General features: G+C 42.1%; 2 protein-coding genes across 6 annotated transcripts in view; both read left to right on the top strand.

Moving 5' to 3' along the window:
• RCOR3 (REST corepressor 3) overlaps positions 1–8,980 on the top strand; it is a 28,194-nt gene extending 19,214 nt beyond the window's left edge. For all 3 annotated transcript variants that reach the window (XM_083605201.1, XM_083605200.1, XM_083605199.1), the window contains 5 exons: positions 1,091–1,309; positions 2,058–2,135; positions 3,220–3,277; positions 5,462–5,700; positions 6,193–8,980. In XM_083605201.1, the coding sequence (XP_083461327.1) occupies positions 1,091–1,309; positions 2,058–2,135; positions 3,220–3,277; positions 5,462–5,700; positions 6,193–6,537 (939 nt within the window). In that variant the 3' untranslated portion in view covers positions 6,538–8,980. The remainder of the gene's footprint in view (positions 1–1,090; positions 1,310–2,057; positions 2,136–3,219; positions 3,278–5,461; positions 5,701–6,192) is intronic.
• A 1,736-nt stretch (positions 8,981–10,716) lies between these two features.
• The window catches only part of TRAF5 (TNF receptor associated factor 5), a 36,609-nt gene continuing 32,492 nt past the window's right edge, over positions 10,717–14,833 (top strand). Inside the window, exon 1 of one of the 3 annotated variants that reach the window (XM_083605207.1) lies at positions 10,717–11,906. The gene's annotated coding sequence lies outside the window, so the exon portion shown is untranslated. The other 2 variants (XM_083605206.1, XM_083605205.1) reach the window with 2 other exon arrangements.

The following is a 14,833-nucleotide window of genomic DNA, read 5'->3' as shown; positions in this document are numbered from 1 at the left end:
ATTTATTACACTGCCACATAACATGAGTGGCTTACAGTAAATAAGTAAAAACAAAACCCACAATTAAAATACGAAGTGAAACATAAAGCCATTAAGTGGTGGGAGGGTGACTACAGAAATATTTTTTTAAAAAACTCACTGCAAAAAAACTAAAGATTTCTGCCAGGTTAATGCCAACAAGCTCATTCAGTGCCTTGGCACATGATTCCATTCAGCCTTGGAACCTTGAATTCATTTAAAGTAACTAGGTGCTGTCTTAACCATTTCCCTTCCTGGTTGCAAGTCCCTCCTGCCCACAGTCATCCCCTGCTTCCAAAAAACAGCTAAAGCAAAATAAAACTTCCTTCATAAAACTTGGACCAGTCACTACCGTATTTTTCCATGTATAAGACTAGGTTTTTTAGCCAAAAAAAATAGGTTTAAAATTGGGGCTCGTCTTATACACGGGTAGTGCTGAGGGATGTTTTTCTTAATTTGGAGGCCCCCAAAATAGGGGGCATCTAACACATGGGGGCGTCTTATAGATGGAAAAATACGATATATCTCAGCATAACTTACATCATAGAGGTTGTTAGGTTAAAACAGGGATGTGTGTATGCCATCCTGAGCAGCTTGGAGGAAGGGTGGAACGAAATGTCATTTGGAAAAGTAAGTTAAACACAGAAATTAAGCTAAGCCACATGCAAGGGAGAGAGGAAAAAACGTTATGTGTGCTTTAGAGAATTGTAACATCACTATTAAATGTGCAACAGTTGTGGGATTCCCATGAGCACTATGAAGTAGTTTGACCTGAGGGATAGTTAGAGGTCCTATTCATTTGTTTATTTACAATATTTGCTGCTATTCAGGGCAACATGAGCAATTTAAACATAAAATTTAAGTATAAAGCCTAGAAAGCATTATTGCTAATAAAATTCATGCAAATGTGTGTGGATTTATTTGACGTGCACTGGTGTTGAGACTTCCGTGGGATTTAGAAGCTTTTGGTAAGGGTTACAGATGCTGTAAGGTGAACAGAGGAGGGATTCTTAAAGGAAAAGGTATTGTGTGGTGTTTAACTTTCTTTAACTTTTCAAAAAAAATATTGCAGGGAAGTAATGAGCAACCTGTTCAGTCCAGCAAAATAGGATTGGGTAGAAGAGAGTATCAGAGCTTACAACATCGTCACCACTCCCAGCGTTCCAAATGCCGTCCTCCCAAAGGCATGTATCTAACTCAAGAAGATGTGGTAGCTGTTTCATGTAGCCCCAATGCTGCCAACACTCTTCTTCGGCAGCTAGACATGGAGTTGATCTCACTGAAGCGACAGGTATATCAATTATCAGCTTTGCTTCTTACATATTTTTAGGTTTTTATCTCTTTCCTCATTCTGTGTGCTTGGGTAGATGAAAACACAGTTATGAAAATATTTACATAATAGTTAGGTTGTAGATTAAGTTTATCCTCTGTATGCGTAGCGTTGCTTATTAAAAGCTACTCTTTCAGCTGTCTTCTAAAGCACTTCTGAAATATCTTAAAGCTCAGACTTTGGCAAAAATATTGGTCTACCCAATAATATACAGATGTAATGATGATGATGATTGTTATTACAGTGGTGCCTCGCAAGACGAAAAGAATCCGTTCCGCGAGTCTCTTCGTCTTGCGGTTTTTTCGTCTTGCGAAGCAAGCCCATTAGCGGATTAGCGCTATTAGCGGCTTAGCGGGCTTAGCGGATCAGCTGATAAGCGGCTTAGCGGATGGGATGGCTGGCTTTCAGAAACCTCAACCAGTTGAGGTATGTAGCCCAGATTCTCAGCCTTGGATAAACAAATTAGGATGCTACCTTCAGCCCTGTGATGTGGGAAGTTGAAACTCTGCGATAGTGCAGAGCATGTTTGTGCCTGGTATGTGGAAGCAGATGAACACTTTGCTCCAATAGGCAAATGTCATCTCTTCAAAAGTTTTTCCCTCTGCTCAGGGAGTTGGTCACTTGGCAACAGGTGGGTGTGTATGGGGGGGGTGTACACCAATTTGTGTCAGCTAATTTTCATTCCTGGTTCTGTTGTTCATTGGACAAGGTTCAGAATGCTAAACAAGTAAACAGTGCACTTAAGCAGAAAATTGAAGGTGGGATAGAAGAATTCAAACCTCCTGAGGTGAGTCATTGTGAAAGCACAGATGAATGTTCAGAAATGCATTTGTTGTGCTGGGAGCTAAGTTGCATGTGGCTTTTCAAAACAACAGAATCCATCCCATATTTATTTTCAACTGTAAAAATGTACATATTTGCTTAAACTGGTCAGGAAAGCTTATCTAAAATTTACATTGGCTGAAATGCATTTTAAAAAATTTAAATAATGGTGTGAAGGTTTCAAAAGCAGGTTTTAGTGCCATGCACAAAACACCTTAAACGTGACTTGTAATCAGTAGCACATGTACTGAAGTGTAGCAGCTTTTTTAGAAGATTACTCTAGATTATACTATGGCTTCTGATTCCATTAATTTGTGATCCAAAATTGCAAGGGAACCTAATGTATATGTCATGTTATTTGGATGGTCTTATTCTGTTTAGCACAAGAACACACCATACATAGGTTTCACATGTATACATATACAGTCATACCTCGAAAGTCGAACGGAATCCGTTCCGGAAGTCCGTTCAACTTCCAAATTGTTCAGAAACCAAGGCACGGCTTCCAAGCTCCTGCAGCCAATCGGAAACCATGTCGGACGTTCGAGTTCCAAAGAACATTCGCAAACCGGAACACTCACTTCGGGGTTTGCGGCGTTCAGGAGCCAAAACGTTTGAGTCGCAAGGTGTTTGACTTCTGAAGTACGACTGTACTGGTTCTCTTCATTGAAAGCTGGGGAAGCTGCTACCCAGATAGGAGTAAAAGGCAGTGCCATGCCTTGATGCCATACATGCAAAGGGTCCTAAGCTCAGTCACTGGCATCTTCTGGTAGGGTTGCGGGGAAACTCCTGTGAAGCTCTAGATACCTGTTGCCAGTAAGTGCAAAGAATACTAAGCTGATGGACCAATGGTCAGACTCTGTATAAGCCAGCTTTTAGTTCCTAATTCTTGATAACTCCCTTGTGAAAACATCAGAACTACTGAATTAGGGAGTGTGAATGCTAGCTTACAGAGTTGAAAGGTAGTGTTTGGGGCTGAAATTGTCAATACTTTCAGCCTCTTAACAATTTGTAATACGCTCTGTTACTCTTTTTTCCTCCCTTAACAGTCAAATCAAAAAATCAATGCCCGTTGGACAACAGAAGAACAACTTCTTGCAGTTCAAGGTATGTTCGCTTGACTCCTGTTTTCCTTAAAGAGTGAAATCCTTTGTGATATGGAATGTACCATAAAAGATGGATACGCAGCTAAAAGGATATGGGTCCAGCACCATCACATGGCAGGTTTAAAATGTGATGGAAGGAATTTTGTCTCACTAATAGGAATTATTTGAAGATGAAGTTGGCAAGTATTCTAGAGGAACAGTGAACAATACCACTTAGCATACAAAGTCAGATTAGATAAAGCTGGTTATAGCTGAAAAGTTCTCAACTGATTTCATTTTGAACTTTCCCATAAACTTAATCTCTCAAAGTCTTCTAGATAGCTCACACCCTCAGTTCTAAATGGTAGCTTTCTCACATCAAAGAAGCAAGCAGATGGCTATTTGACCATCTCTTATTAGGAAAATCAGTATTAGATTTCAGGGGGGAGGGATCAGTTTAATTGTGAAGCTGCTTAATGTAGTGTTGTGTCTATTGGTGTGCAGAAAATGTGTTTGTGCATAACTGTTGTAAGCAAGCTTATCATCTTATCTGTGGTCCAGCAAATGCTACGCATTCCAGGCTAGTTAGCAGTAAGGATAGTTGTGCCACCAAAACTGTGCTTAATCTATGCATAACAAAAGCAGTGTTTTGCTCCTAGGAAAATAAGAGACCCTACTCCCCACATTTCAACATTTTTGTGCTTTCTTATCTGAAAATGCAAAGGTCTACTACATTTGGATTGGCAATGTCCTTTTAGTCCTTTGGTTTTCTTACTTTTAATACAGTTTGATGCTGTTTGATTTAGTGCATCTTCAGCAAGAAAACAAAAAAAGAGCAAAATCACTTTCTGGATTAATCCTAATTCAGTGCTGGCACATTAAATCCTCCTTTTGGCTTTTCCATTGCTAAAATTCCACCACACACACACTGTACACACACCCATCCCCATTTACTAAAATACAACAGTTACTTCCATCGATTCTGGGAGGTACGTTCATAGCTTTATTTATTATTTTAATGCTAGCTCACTGAGTCCGTAGTTAAAACAAGGAACAGCAAATCATATTTTGGGTGTGGAGGAGAAGGACTCAGTTGGATTTCTTAAAATAAGTGTACTTCCGAAAAAGAAAGGGAGAATCTATTAGTCGGGACTTTTCTGTGTGTTCCTGGATACATATATTCATTATTTTGAAAATGCGATTTTATCAGTCTTGCTTGCAGACCCACCAATTCAGGCTGAAATATTATGCCTGTTTACCTGGAACTAGCTGAAGGTAATGGGGCTTGCTCCTGAGTAAACATAATTGGGGCATCAGTTGTTTAAATAAATGTTTGCTTTGAGCTGGAACCCTATACACACTCAATTGGCTTTAAGCCACATTGAATTCATTGGGACTTACTTCTGCATAAACATGCATAGAATTGTGCTGTTTGTAAACTTCCTAGTTAGCTATTTCCCAGCGGTAGTGAGACTCAGATGTTTTTGAGTGTTTATATATTCTGTTCCCACTGTTCAGAGAGCAGTAAAAACAATTGTTACCAAGATTCCTGTAGCTAGAATTAGAATTAAACATTTCCTTAGACGTCTTTCACTCATCTTTGTCTATATGCCACTTAACCAGTACAGCAAAAAATTCACTGTTCTATAAACAGTTGCTGAGTAGCCATTTGAAGGGACTGATAGTGCAATCTCATCCATGTCTACTGAGAAGTAGGTCCCATTATGTTCAATGGGATTCATTCCCAGGTACTTATAAGATCACAACCAGAATTTGCTAGATGTTACCAGCCTCAGATCCAGTCCCTCTTTGGCTAAGGACATGGTCTGTTGATCCAATTTAATATGAGTTTCTTATGCTGTATTGTGAACTGCTTTTCATAGTCCTCTCCTTTTCAAAAACAGTCTTGTGACGTGCAGGCTTCTGTTTGAAGAGTAACGCCCTTCTGGGCAAGTGGAAATAGTTACATGGTTCTCTACGTGTAGTAAGTAGGATACTTAACAATATTAAAACTTGGATCAATAAAATGAACCAATAGTAGTATTTTGCATTATGTTAAAAGTTCTTTACAGAAGCTCCATTGTAGTTTTTTTTCAGAATTTTTCTTTATCTTTCATTCATAGAGGGAATCTCTGTATATATACATCGTACAGACTTCTGCTTACTTACTTGAACCTTCATAGGTGTATTTACTTTGCCTTTTTAGGTGTCCGCAAGTATGGCAAAGATTTTCAAGCTATTGCTGATGTAATTGGCAACAAGACTGTTGGTCAAGTGAAGAACTTCTTTGTAAACTACAGGCGCCGGTTTAACTTAGAGGAGGTATTGCAGGAGTGGGAAGCAGAACAAGGAACGCTGGCTTCTAATGGCGATGCCTCTGCTTTAGGGGAGGACACAAAAAATACTAATGTGCCATCAGGAAAGACCACTGATGACGAAGATGAGGTGTGTTTTTGTGTACCGGATCTTAAATAAGCATGAGTTCAGGAATAGCATTAAACTTCATATCCTAAAATGTAATGTTTTAACTTGAAGTGGAATGCTGAACCACCTGCTGTGGAATCTTACTGCCTCCTAGTACTTAGAGCAAACTACTCACTATGTCCCCACTTCAGTTCAGTGGGGCTTGCGTTAGAACATTTTAAGAGCTGGGCCGCCTGCCTCCCTTCCAAACCTTTCTTTTGACCATGCTAATAATGGAAAATGTAAATACTGCAGAATTAAGCTTATTTTTTATTTCATTTTCGTTTTGACTGAATGCCATACCTCTTTTTCCCTATTGAACTGTTTAGAAATGGTTGTTTTCAAAGGAGGGTTTCATAGCTGCCAATATGGATGAACTAGCTGTGCTTCCCATATTCTGGAGGCGATGACAACCCGAACTGCGTGATACGACAGGATGGCTGCTATTACATATCTGTGTCACTTTGTTTATAGGCCCAGATCCCACAGACCCCTCAGTGTGTAGGGTCTTCTCCGCCTGCCCAGGCGTCTACTCCAACACCAGCAACCCCTGTAACATCTCTGAACCAGCCTCCTCCATTACTTCGTCCAACCCTTCCGGCTGCTCCAGCTCTCCATCGTCAGCCTCCACCACTTCAGCAACAGGCTCGGTTTATTCAGCCAAGGCCAACCCTAAACCAGCCCCCTCCACCACTCATCCGCCCAGCTAATTCCATGCCTCCTCGTCTAAACCCAAGACCAGCGTTATCCTCCACTGGCGGCCCGCAGCCACCATCGCTTATCGGAATCCAGACAGAATCACAGTCCCCTCTGCACTAAAGGAATAGGGCAGAACTATGGTAAATGACAAAATTGTATCAGTGTCTATTTTTCCTCAGATAATGAAGGGGGAAAGGCGGGGGGAAACAAGCCTTCCAAAGTATTGAATCAGTCTTGAACAAAAAGAGCAAGGTGGAAACCTTAACAACAGAAATATGTGATTGGCCAACTGTATGAAAGAAACTTCAGTGCAGTAGCTTGTTACAGCAAGACCACGTCCATGAAATCAGACTTTTTACACAGCTAACTTCTGGGCGGGGGGGAGAGTTGGGGGGGGGACATTCAATGCACTAAGACTTCAGCTGGTTTTTACTCTATTTATTTTTAAAAATTCTTTATATTCAACTACACAGAAACAAACCATAAGGAGAGTGCAGGAGTTTCAGCTTCAGCTCTGAAGCAGGCTATAAACCTGATATATTGGGGAAATTATTTTTACATGTTCCTATGTTAGGATCAGAAGCATTACTAACAATCCTGCCATTTAGATTTTGACAGATAACATAACTTCATACATTTCTTAGGCTTGTATTTTTCTAAATTTCTTTATAAATTGCTTTTCTTCAGAAAAAAAAAGTTGTATTGAAGATTTGCAAAGCTAAGGTACAAACTAGGTTAAACCTATCTATGTGCTCTGATACTAGAAGTATGACTTACTAGTGCAAAATCTGTGGTAGGCAGTGGCTGGGACAGCATCTTACATGGAAAACTTAACACCAGTAACAACTTCTGCTGCCATGTGGCTACTAAAGTTGTCTTCTTTTTAAATAATCTTTGTAGAACTGCTTTTTATCTGAAATTTTATTCTATTATCTCAGTTCTGGCAATAAGTTAGCAAAGAGTGCCCTCCTGAATTCCATAGATATAGGGGCAGTGTGAAACAATAAAATATTTTAAAATGTATTTAACTGTCATTGCTTCTCAGGCAAACTTAATCTATTTTCCTTGCCAGTGTATTTCTCCCATGTTACTTGGTATTAAAGCAAATACCAAATCATGCTTTACTGAATCAGTCAGGAAACAGTGCGGCTCCATGTAGATTTGATTCTCTTATTCTGAAGCAAAAAAAAAAAATGCTAAGCTACTGAAGTCTTCTGTTTTCATGAAAAGATGTGTGTTTCTTCTTTACTCTCCCAGCTAACTTCCCCACTTCTTACGGAAGCAGTGGTATTTAACATTCAAAGTTTAAGGTTTCTGTGTACAATAAAGTTGTACCAGCCTCTTACGCATACTGCATTTTACAGCTCAAGTGTCAAAACTTTTAGATTAACACCTTAATCATGATTAAGGTGCTAAAGGGATTTATCCATTAACTTTGTTTTCTCATGTCTTTTTTTTTTTTTTTGGAAGAATTTATTTAAATAGAATTTTCTTTTGTTTGTTGTATATTAAATACAAATGTCCCATCCATGGGTTTTTCTTCATATTATATCTGTATTCCCAGTCACAGTGTTTGATTTTAAATACTAGGTTTTCAAAGGAAAAAAGCGGCACAGTCTATTGCCAGAATTCTTGGGACTTTGCAATATTGCAACTTTGGTTCTGGGGTCAATGTTAACCCTCTGAATTCTTCCAACCTGTCCATTGTGCATTTTGGCATAACACTCTAATATCAAACTACTATAACAATGCATTTTCAGTATTTAAGTATGTAGATCAGGTCTCCCAGTGACTGTGTTGTCCTTTTTTTGCTAACTTTTTTGCTAACTTTTTGTCTTGTCTCTTGTTGCTAGAACTTCAGTATAAAGCAGGTTGGGTGCTGCCGCAAATATGGCAATTTTAGACTATCAAAACTGTAACTGGGCACTTGTGGGTGAGATAGGTATGTAGTGTAATATTGCTTTACATACGCTATTCCACACAGTAATGAAATGTTTAGCATTTGTAGTACTGAATATGTACATAGCAAAATGTTGTCCTTTTTAAAAATTGTGTGCTTTCCAGATTATGTGCATACAGCTTGCACGTCCTGTTTTGGGTAGGGGGTTGTGTTAAGCAGTGTTTTTGCCTGGAAGAGTGATATGCTTGCTGCTTAATCAAAGAATTAAAGTTTCCAAGGAATCTGTGTCTATTTTTATGTACCTTGTAATGGTTTAAAATGTTTAGGGCCCATATACTGTGATTCTCTTCTAAATTCATTTATATTTTTTTAAAGATTAGAAATAAAACTATATGATTTTTCATTTGAAAAGGATTTTCTTTTTTGCCATACTATCTTTAAAAAACAAACAAACCCTCCAGCTTAACTTTGTACCATTGCTACAAACCATAAACTATTCATTTTGGTTTACTTTTTGTCACTTTATGAAATGTAAAATGTTTGCACTCCCTTTAAGTTGGTCAGAGAAAATATTTCTTACATTGGTTTTGACAAATGTAACTTTACAGCTCCTTTTTATGTACAGTTTTTCAGTTACAATAAAGAAATATAAAAACTTTTAAATGAATGGCCGTTTTAAAGGCCCACATGTATATAAACTATTTCTGGGTTTGAGTGACTGGATGGAAAAGGGGGTTTGGGTTGCAACCCTATATTGCGGTTGCAAATGTGTACCCTTTCAATTAACAAACTGAAATATCATATTCTTGATAGGTAATAGTACCATTTTAGTACAGTACCTTTAAAGAACCAGAGCCTTTTACATTGTGATGTGAGAGACAGTACATACTGTATATAGCTTTAGAGTCATGATCCCATAATTCAGAGTGGCTGGGAGCTTGGAGACTAGACACACTACTTTTAACACAGATGCAGTTAACGTATGTAATAGCAGAGCGTAAGAACAAATCAATCCTGCTATATCAGGCCAAAGGCCCATCTAGTCCATCATTCTCACAAAGGAGTACCTGAGTGCAAAAGCGCTCTCACTTGTGACCACCAGCAACTGCTATTCAGTTGGCACTGCCACTGGACAGTGGAGACGAACCTATCCATTGCGCCTACTAGCCATTGATGGTCTTCCCCATGAATTGGTCTGATCTTTTAAAGCCATCCAAATTGGTGGCCATCACTACCACGTGGAGCAAATTCCATAGCTCAACTATGTGCTGTGTGAATAAGTACTTTCTTTTGTCTGTCCTGAATCTTTCAACATTCGGTTTCCTTGATTGGCCTCAATTACAGTGGTACCTCGGGTTACAAACACTTAGGGTTACAGACTCCGCTAACCCAGAACTTAACCTCAGGATGAGAACAGAAATTGTACAGCGGCGGCGGCAGCAGGAGGCCCCATTAGCTAAAGCGGTACCTCAGGTTAAGAACGTACCTCTGGAACGAATTAAGTACGTAACCAGAGGTACCACTGTACTAGTATGTCTATCCACTTTCTCCACACAATCCCATAATTTTATACTTCTATCATGTCCCCTCTTACCTTGTCTCTAAAAAGCCCCAAATATTTTAACCTTTTCTCTTTAGATAGAATTGTAGAGTTGGAAGGGACCACAAGGGTCACCTAGTCCAACTCCCTGCAATTCAGGAATTGCCCAGCGTGGGACTTGAATCCACGATCCTGAGATTAAGAGTCTCATGTTCTACGTTCAATCTCCTTGATCTTTTCGGTTGCCCTTTCCCAAACCTTTTCCAGCTCGACAATATCCTTTTTTGAGGTGAGAAGACACCTGCAGTGTTCCAACTGCAGTCAGTCCATAGTAATTGTAATGCATTAAAATTTGGCAACTTTATTTTCAGCCGCTTTCCTAATGACCCCTAGCCTATGCATGCACACTGAGAAGGAAATTCCATTGAGTTCAATGGCACTTACTCCCTGGTGCATGTGCACAGGACTGCAGCCTTTATTTCCAGAACTACTACGTGACTTAAAAAGAACAATCTTTTTACGTAACTTCCTTAAATACAGTGGGACTTGCTTACAAATAAATATAAGCCTGAACAGCAGGCTAGAGAACCTCAGGCCCAGGGATTCAGTGAGGCCCCCACCTCAAGACTACTCTGGCTTTGCCCCTCACCAGCCCTGCTCCACACCGCCTTGGAGTACTTTGTCTAGCTGGAATGTGTCCTTGAACTGTGACAAGAGTCTCCTGGTTGAAGAGATTTATGTATATAGAAACCCCTTGATGTTTATGCGCCTAGGATGTTTATTCTGTACATACAAGCCAAATCTTACCACTTTTGCCTCTGGCCACAGGCAGCCTTGGCAGGCTGTCGGTGGAAAAGTTGCCCCCAAAGGGAATGTGCCCCTTTGCACAAGACCTCGTTATCACTTCCTGTGGTGGAAGTTATTAGTTTCTATGCTACCCTTCATCTGAAGATCACAGTGGTTTGCAATATAAATACAAAAATCCATGCCATAATAAAACAAAAAAATATCCCATCCCAGTTTAAAAGGCTATATAGATGGTTTAATTAACTAAAGGCCTGGGAGAAGATGGATGTTTTTGCCTGGTGCCTAAATATAGCATAATGAAGGTGCCTCCCTTGCTGGGCAGGAGCAGACTTTGGCAACATGCCACCCTGAACAAGGTCCCCACCCTGAATATTTATTATTTTCACAATAATTCGTTACTTTTTAATGAATCTTCTCAACAAATATGGGTTTAAATGTAAATGCATATGTATAAACAGGGTTTTTTTTGTTGTTTTGCACCCCTTAAATCCGGCGTTGTCAAGGGAGAGACGTCCACAAGCTAGAGCCAACGCCAAAAAGGCCCTTTTCGTGTGCTGCCACCCTCCGGACCTCTGGTGGAGGAGGCACACGAAGAAGGGCCTCCGATGATCGCAGAGTCCGAGTGGGTCGGTTCCTATTTAAACGTGCATAGGTATATGTTTTATTTTCTGCTGGCGCAGAGCCAGTGCAGCGCTCTGCTCTCCCGGCGTCCCAACTGATGCAAAAGAGCAACTCGCAAGCAGGACGCGAGCGCAAGAGCGCGGTGTGTTTTCCTCCCTCGGGATTCCCATCCCCGGTTCCTCAAGAGGCACACTCGGGAAGAAAGCGCATCCAAATCGCCCCGGAAATCTAAGCGCGCTGGCTTGAGAGAAGAACAAGAAGAGAACAGATTCGGTTTCCAGGCTGAGTCGCCACTTTGGGGTTAGCCGGGGAAGGAGGCTACCTTAGGAAAGCCCCTTCCACTCTACCCCGCTCCTCTTCCCAGAAGGCAGCGTGACTCGTTCAGTTGCCATGAAACTGAAAGCCCCGGCGAGGAGGCGCGAGAGGGGGCGGCTGGCGGGGAAAGAGGAGGCCTGCTCTCGTCTGGGGAAACCGCGAGGCCTTTCCATGCACCTCCGTCTCCCAAGCGGCTCGGCAGCAGGTAAAAGTTCCCTCCGCCCGGCCGGGCTGCGGGAGGAAGGCGCTCTGCTCCCCGGGAACTACGCGGAGGCGCGCGCGCAGCTGCCTTGGCCGGCCGCCCCGGTAAGTCGGAGGGCGGCGAGGAGGCGAGTCCAGCCGGCCGCCGTTCTGCGCACAGGGGAGTAAGCGCCGTGCAACTTAATGGCACTTACTTCCGAGTAAACACGGCCGGGGAAGGGAGGCGGGCGGGCGGGCGGGTTGGCTGGAGCTCGCGCGCCTTTGTCCACTGAAGGCATCCGCGCGTGTAGGGAGGAGAACAAAAGAACAGCCGGGCATGCGAGGAACGTGCGAAGGGCCGGGACACGTGTACCCCGCCTACCACTCGCACCCGAAGGCAGTCGCCCTCTGAGGCGGAATAACAAAAGCTGTCCAAGGCATTCTGGCAGGAGAGGGGAGTGGTTCTTCCTGGGCGGTACAAAATAAAGGATATGTAGGCGGCAAAAGCCCCGAGCTGAGGGAGCTGCCTGGCTCCACCCAGTGGTAGGGCCGGCCCCGCGTGGGCGCCTACGTCAGCCCCGTGCCCCTCCCCGGCCCGCCGGGTTTGCTCCCCACGTGCTCCTGAGACGGAGCTCAGCCTTTCCTCCGTTGCTATTGGCTTGCTTGGAGTCGACTAGAACAGCTGCTTGGGCGGACCCGGAGCGCTGCGTGAGTAAATGCCTCAGTCTTGGGTTTCTCTCGAGAGGCTGCGGTGGAGGGACGGAAAGCGGGCGGGAGCTTGTGTGGCCTTTGAAGCCCCCCAAACGAGGACCTGAGAGGAGGCGCCACAGGTGAGTCAGGGTGGTGCTGTAGTTAGAGAATGGTCGGGAATGGGTATTGTTACCCAGCTATGTGGCTTGCCTTTTAATTTAGTGTTCTGTTGCTGCCGGATGAGCTAGTGTCCGTTTGCTTTGAATGCTTTACAGCGTTCATGTCAATGCATAGCTGTCAACTTTCAGATTTGAAAATAAGGGATCAGCAGCCTCACCTGTTCCGGGAACAGTCTGCGGGATATCTAACAATCCGGGACAGCAGCAGGAAGCAGCTGGGAACGGTGCTGGAATAAGGGGATTTCCCACCAAAAAAAGGGGAGGTTGACAGCTATGTGGCATAGCTAATTTTGTATGTTTAGGTAGAAGCAAGCCCTATAGAACTTGGGTTATTCCCTCAAGGGGGGGGGGGATAGTGCTAAAATTGCATGCATGTAGTCTAATCTGACTCAGAAGTAAAAGCCCTTTAGGCTCAGTGGTACCTCCTCCCGGGTAAGTATACTTAGATTTTGGTCTGGGCCAGAAACAGTTAAATAAACTTGTTTCCGACACAGGTTTGTTTGCACCGTCCCTCTTTTTCTGTTCAAGGGAACCTGACAGTTACTCAAAATGGTGGGTGTGAAGGCACCCTGCTCAAGGAACAAAAGCACTTTAGGAAGTTTGGAGGCTTTTCTGAAAAGAAAGGGAGAGAAAAAGTCATCATCATTATCCACCATGTCTGTGAGAGAAGTCTGGGCTGCACAGTGGAATTCTGTACATGTCTCCTCAGAAGCAAGTCCGGAGTTTAGTGGGACTGATCCTCAGCAAACTGAATATATCAGATTGCAGTAAAGGAATATCCCTTTATGTGGTGTTGTGGCCCATAGACAGATTAAAATAGTGTTCTAGAACCCTATGCAGAGATTTGATTTCTCTGTATAATCTCTGTGGAGCCATAACTATTTGTGTCGTTTGTTGTTGCTTTGTACACCTGAGGTTGGAGTTCTTGGGCTCTGAGAGAATCTGCTCTTGTCCTGCTTCTCCACATGGCAGTAATTGCTTTATGAAAGTGAAATGTCACCTGTGTGGTGAATAGGCTTGTATGATGAGTTCTCTCCCGGTGATGCAGGAAATCTTGGGAAAGATGGCATTGTGCTAGTAGGCAGGAGGACTTGGAATAACTTTATCTTTTTAGCTTTTGTAGACACGTTTCTCAGTGGCCTCAACAATGTTAAAATTTCACAGTGTGATCCTACTATATATGTAGTAAGTCCCTGGGGTTTGCTGAGGCCATGTAAATAGGCACAGAGCTGCAGCCCTAACCTTGGTTCTGTTGAAAAGTGCCCACCTCAGTGTATAAAATAACATAAATGAAAAATGCATTGAGGCAAGCTGTTAATTATGTATAAAGCTGAACAGTCAAACTAGCACAATCTTCCAGATCATGTTATAAGGTCTGTGCAATTCACATGCTGCATTTTTTTCCTTTTTCAAATCCAAATGCACTGTAATTTACTGAATATTGCAAATGGGGCTTTGTGAGATTCAAGGGGAATAGGACCAGCGGCATCAATTAAAAAACCCCAGAGAGCAAGAAGCGAATGACAGCTGCTGTGAATGTTTCTTGACAAATTAGGCTCATGTTGCTGATGGGGGAAAATCTCTGAAACCATTAGGTTGCTTTTCTTGTGTACACCTAAATATGGTATTTGTACTGGATTATAGTCATTCAGAAAATATTAAAGACTTTATTGGCCATTGGCTGTCTCTGTCTGTGGTTAGCATTTGCATTTCTTCCAGGAGACAAGAATCAGTATTAACTTTTGATGACAGAAGGGTACATGAAGGAATTCATCTACTTTGGGAATGCATAAGCTGTAAATAAAGCAAGTCTAGAATAGATCATGCTGTAACGGAAAATCTTTAATTTTCTTTATCAAATCATGATGCTTGTGGTACTGCATATAGATATGAGGGTTTGGAGTTAGCACACTGAGATGGGGAAATAAGGTCCCTGAGTACCAGCGGTTCACACACTCTGAATCCCTGGGCAGCAATGTTACTTCGTGTAGGAAAAGGCTATATATACATCTACTTTTGGTAAACAGACTCTTTATAAATGGAGCTCACTATCAGTCAAATAAATTCAGTGTGTCATTACCCTCCTCCCTCAAATAAGGAGCTGTTTGCAGCTCAAAATGCATTGGAGCTCTTTAAAGGGTTTCAATAAAAAGCTATTTCCTGCTCTTGCTTTGAGTTGTTTTC

Source organism: Podarcis filfolensis (genome assembly GCF_964270895.1).
Source record: "Podarcis filfolensis genome assembly, chromosome: 3".
In the NCBI taxonomy this organism is placed as follows: Eukaryota; Metazoa; Chordata; class Lepidosauria; order Squamata; family Lacertidae; genus Podarcis; species Podarcis filfolensis.
The sequence above is the reverse complement of the archived record's forward strand: the minus strand, read 5'-3'. Positions and strand labels throughout refer to the sequence as shown.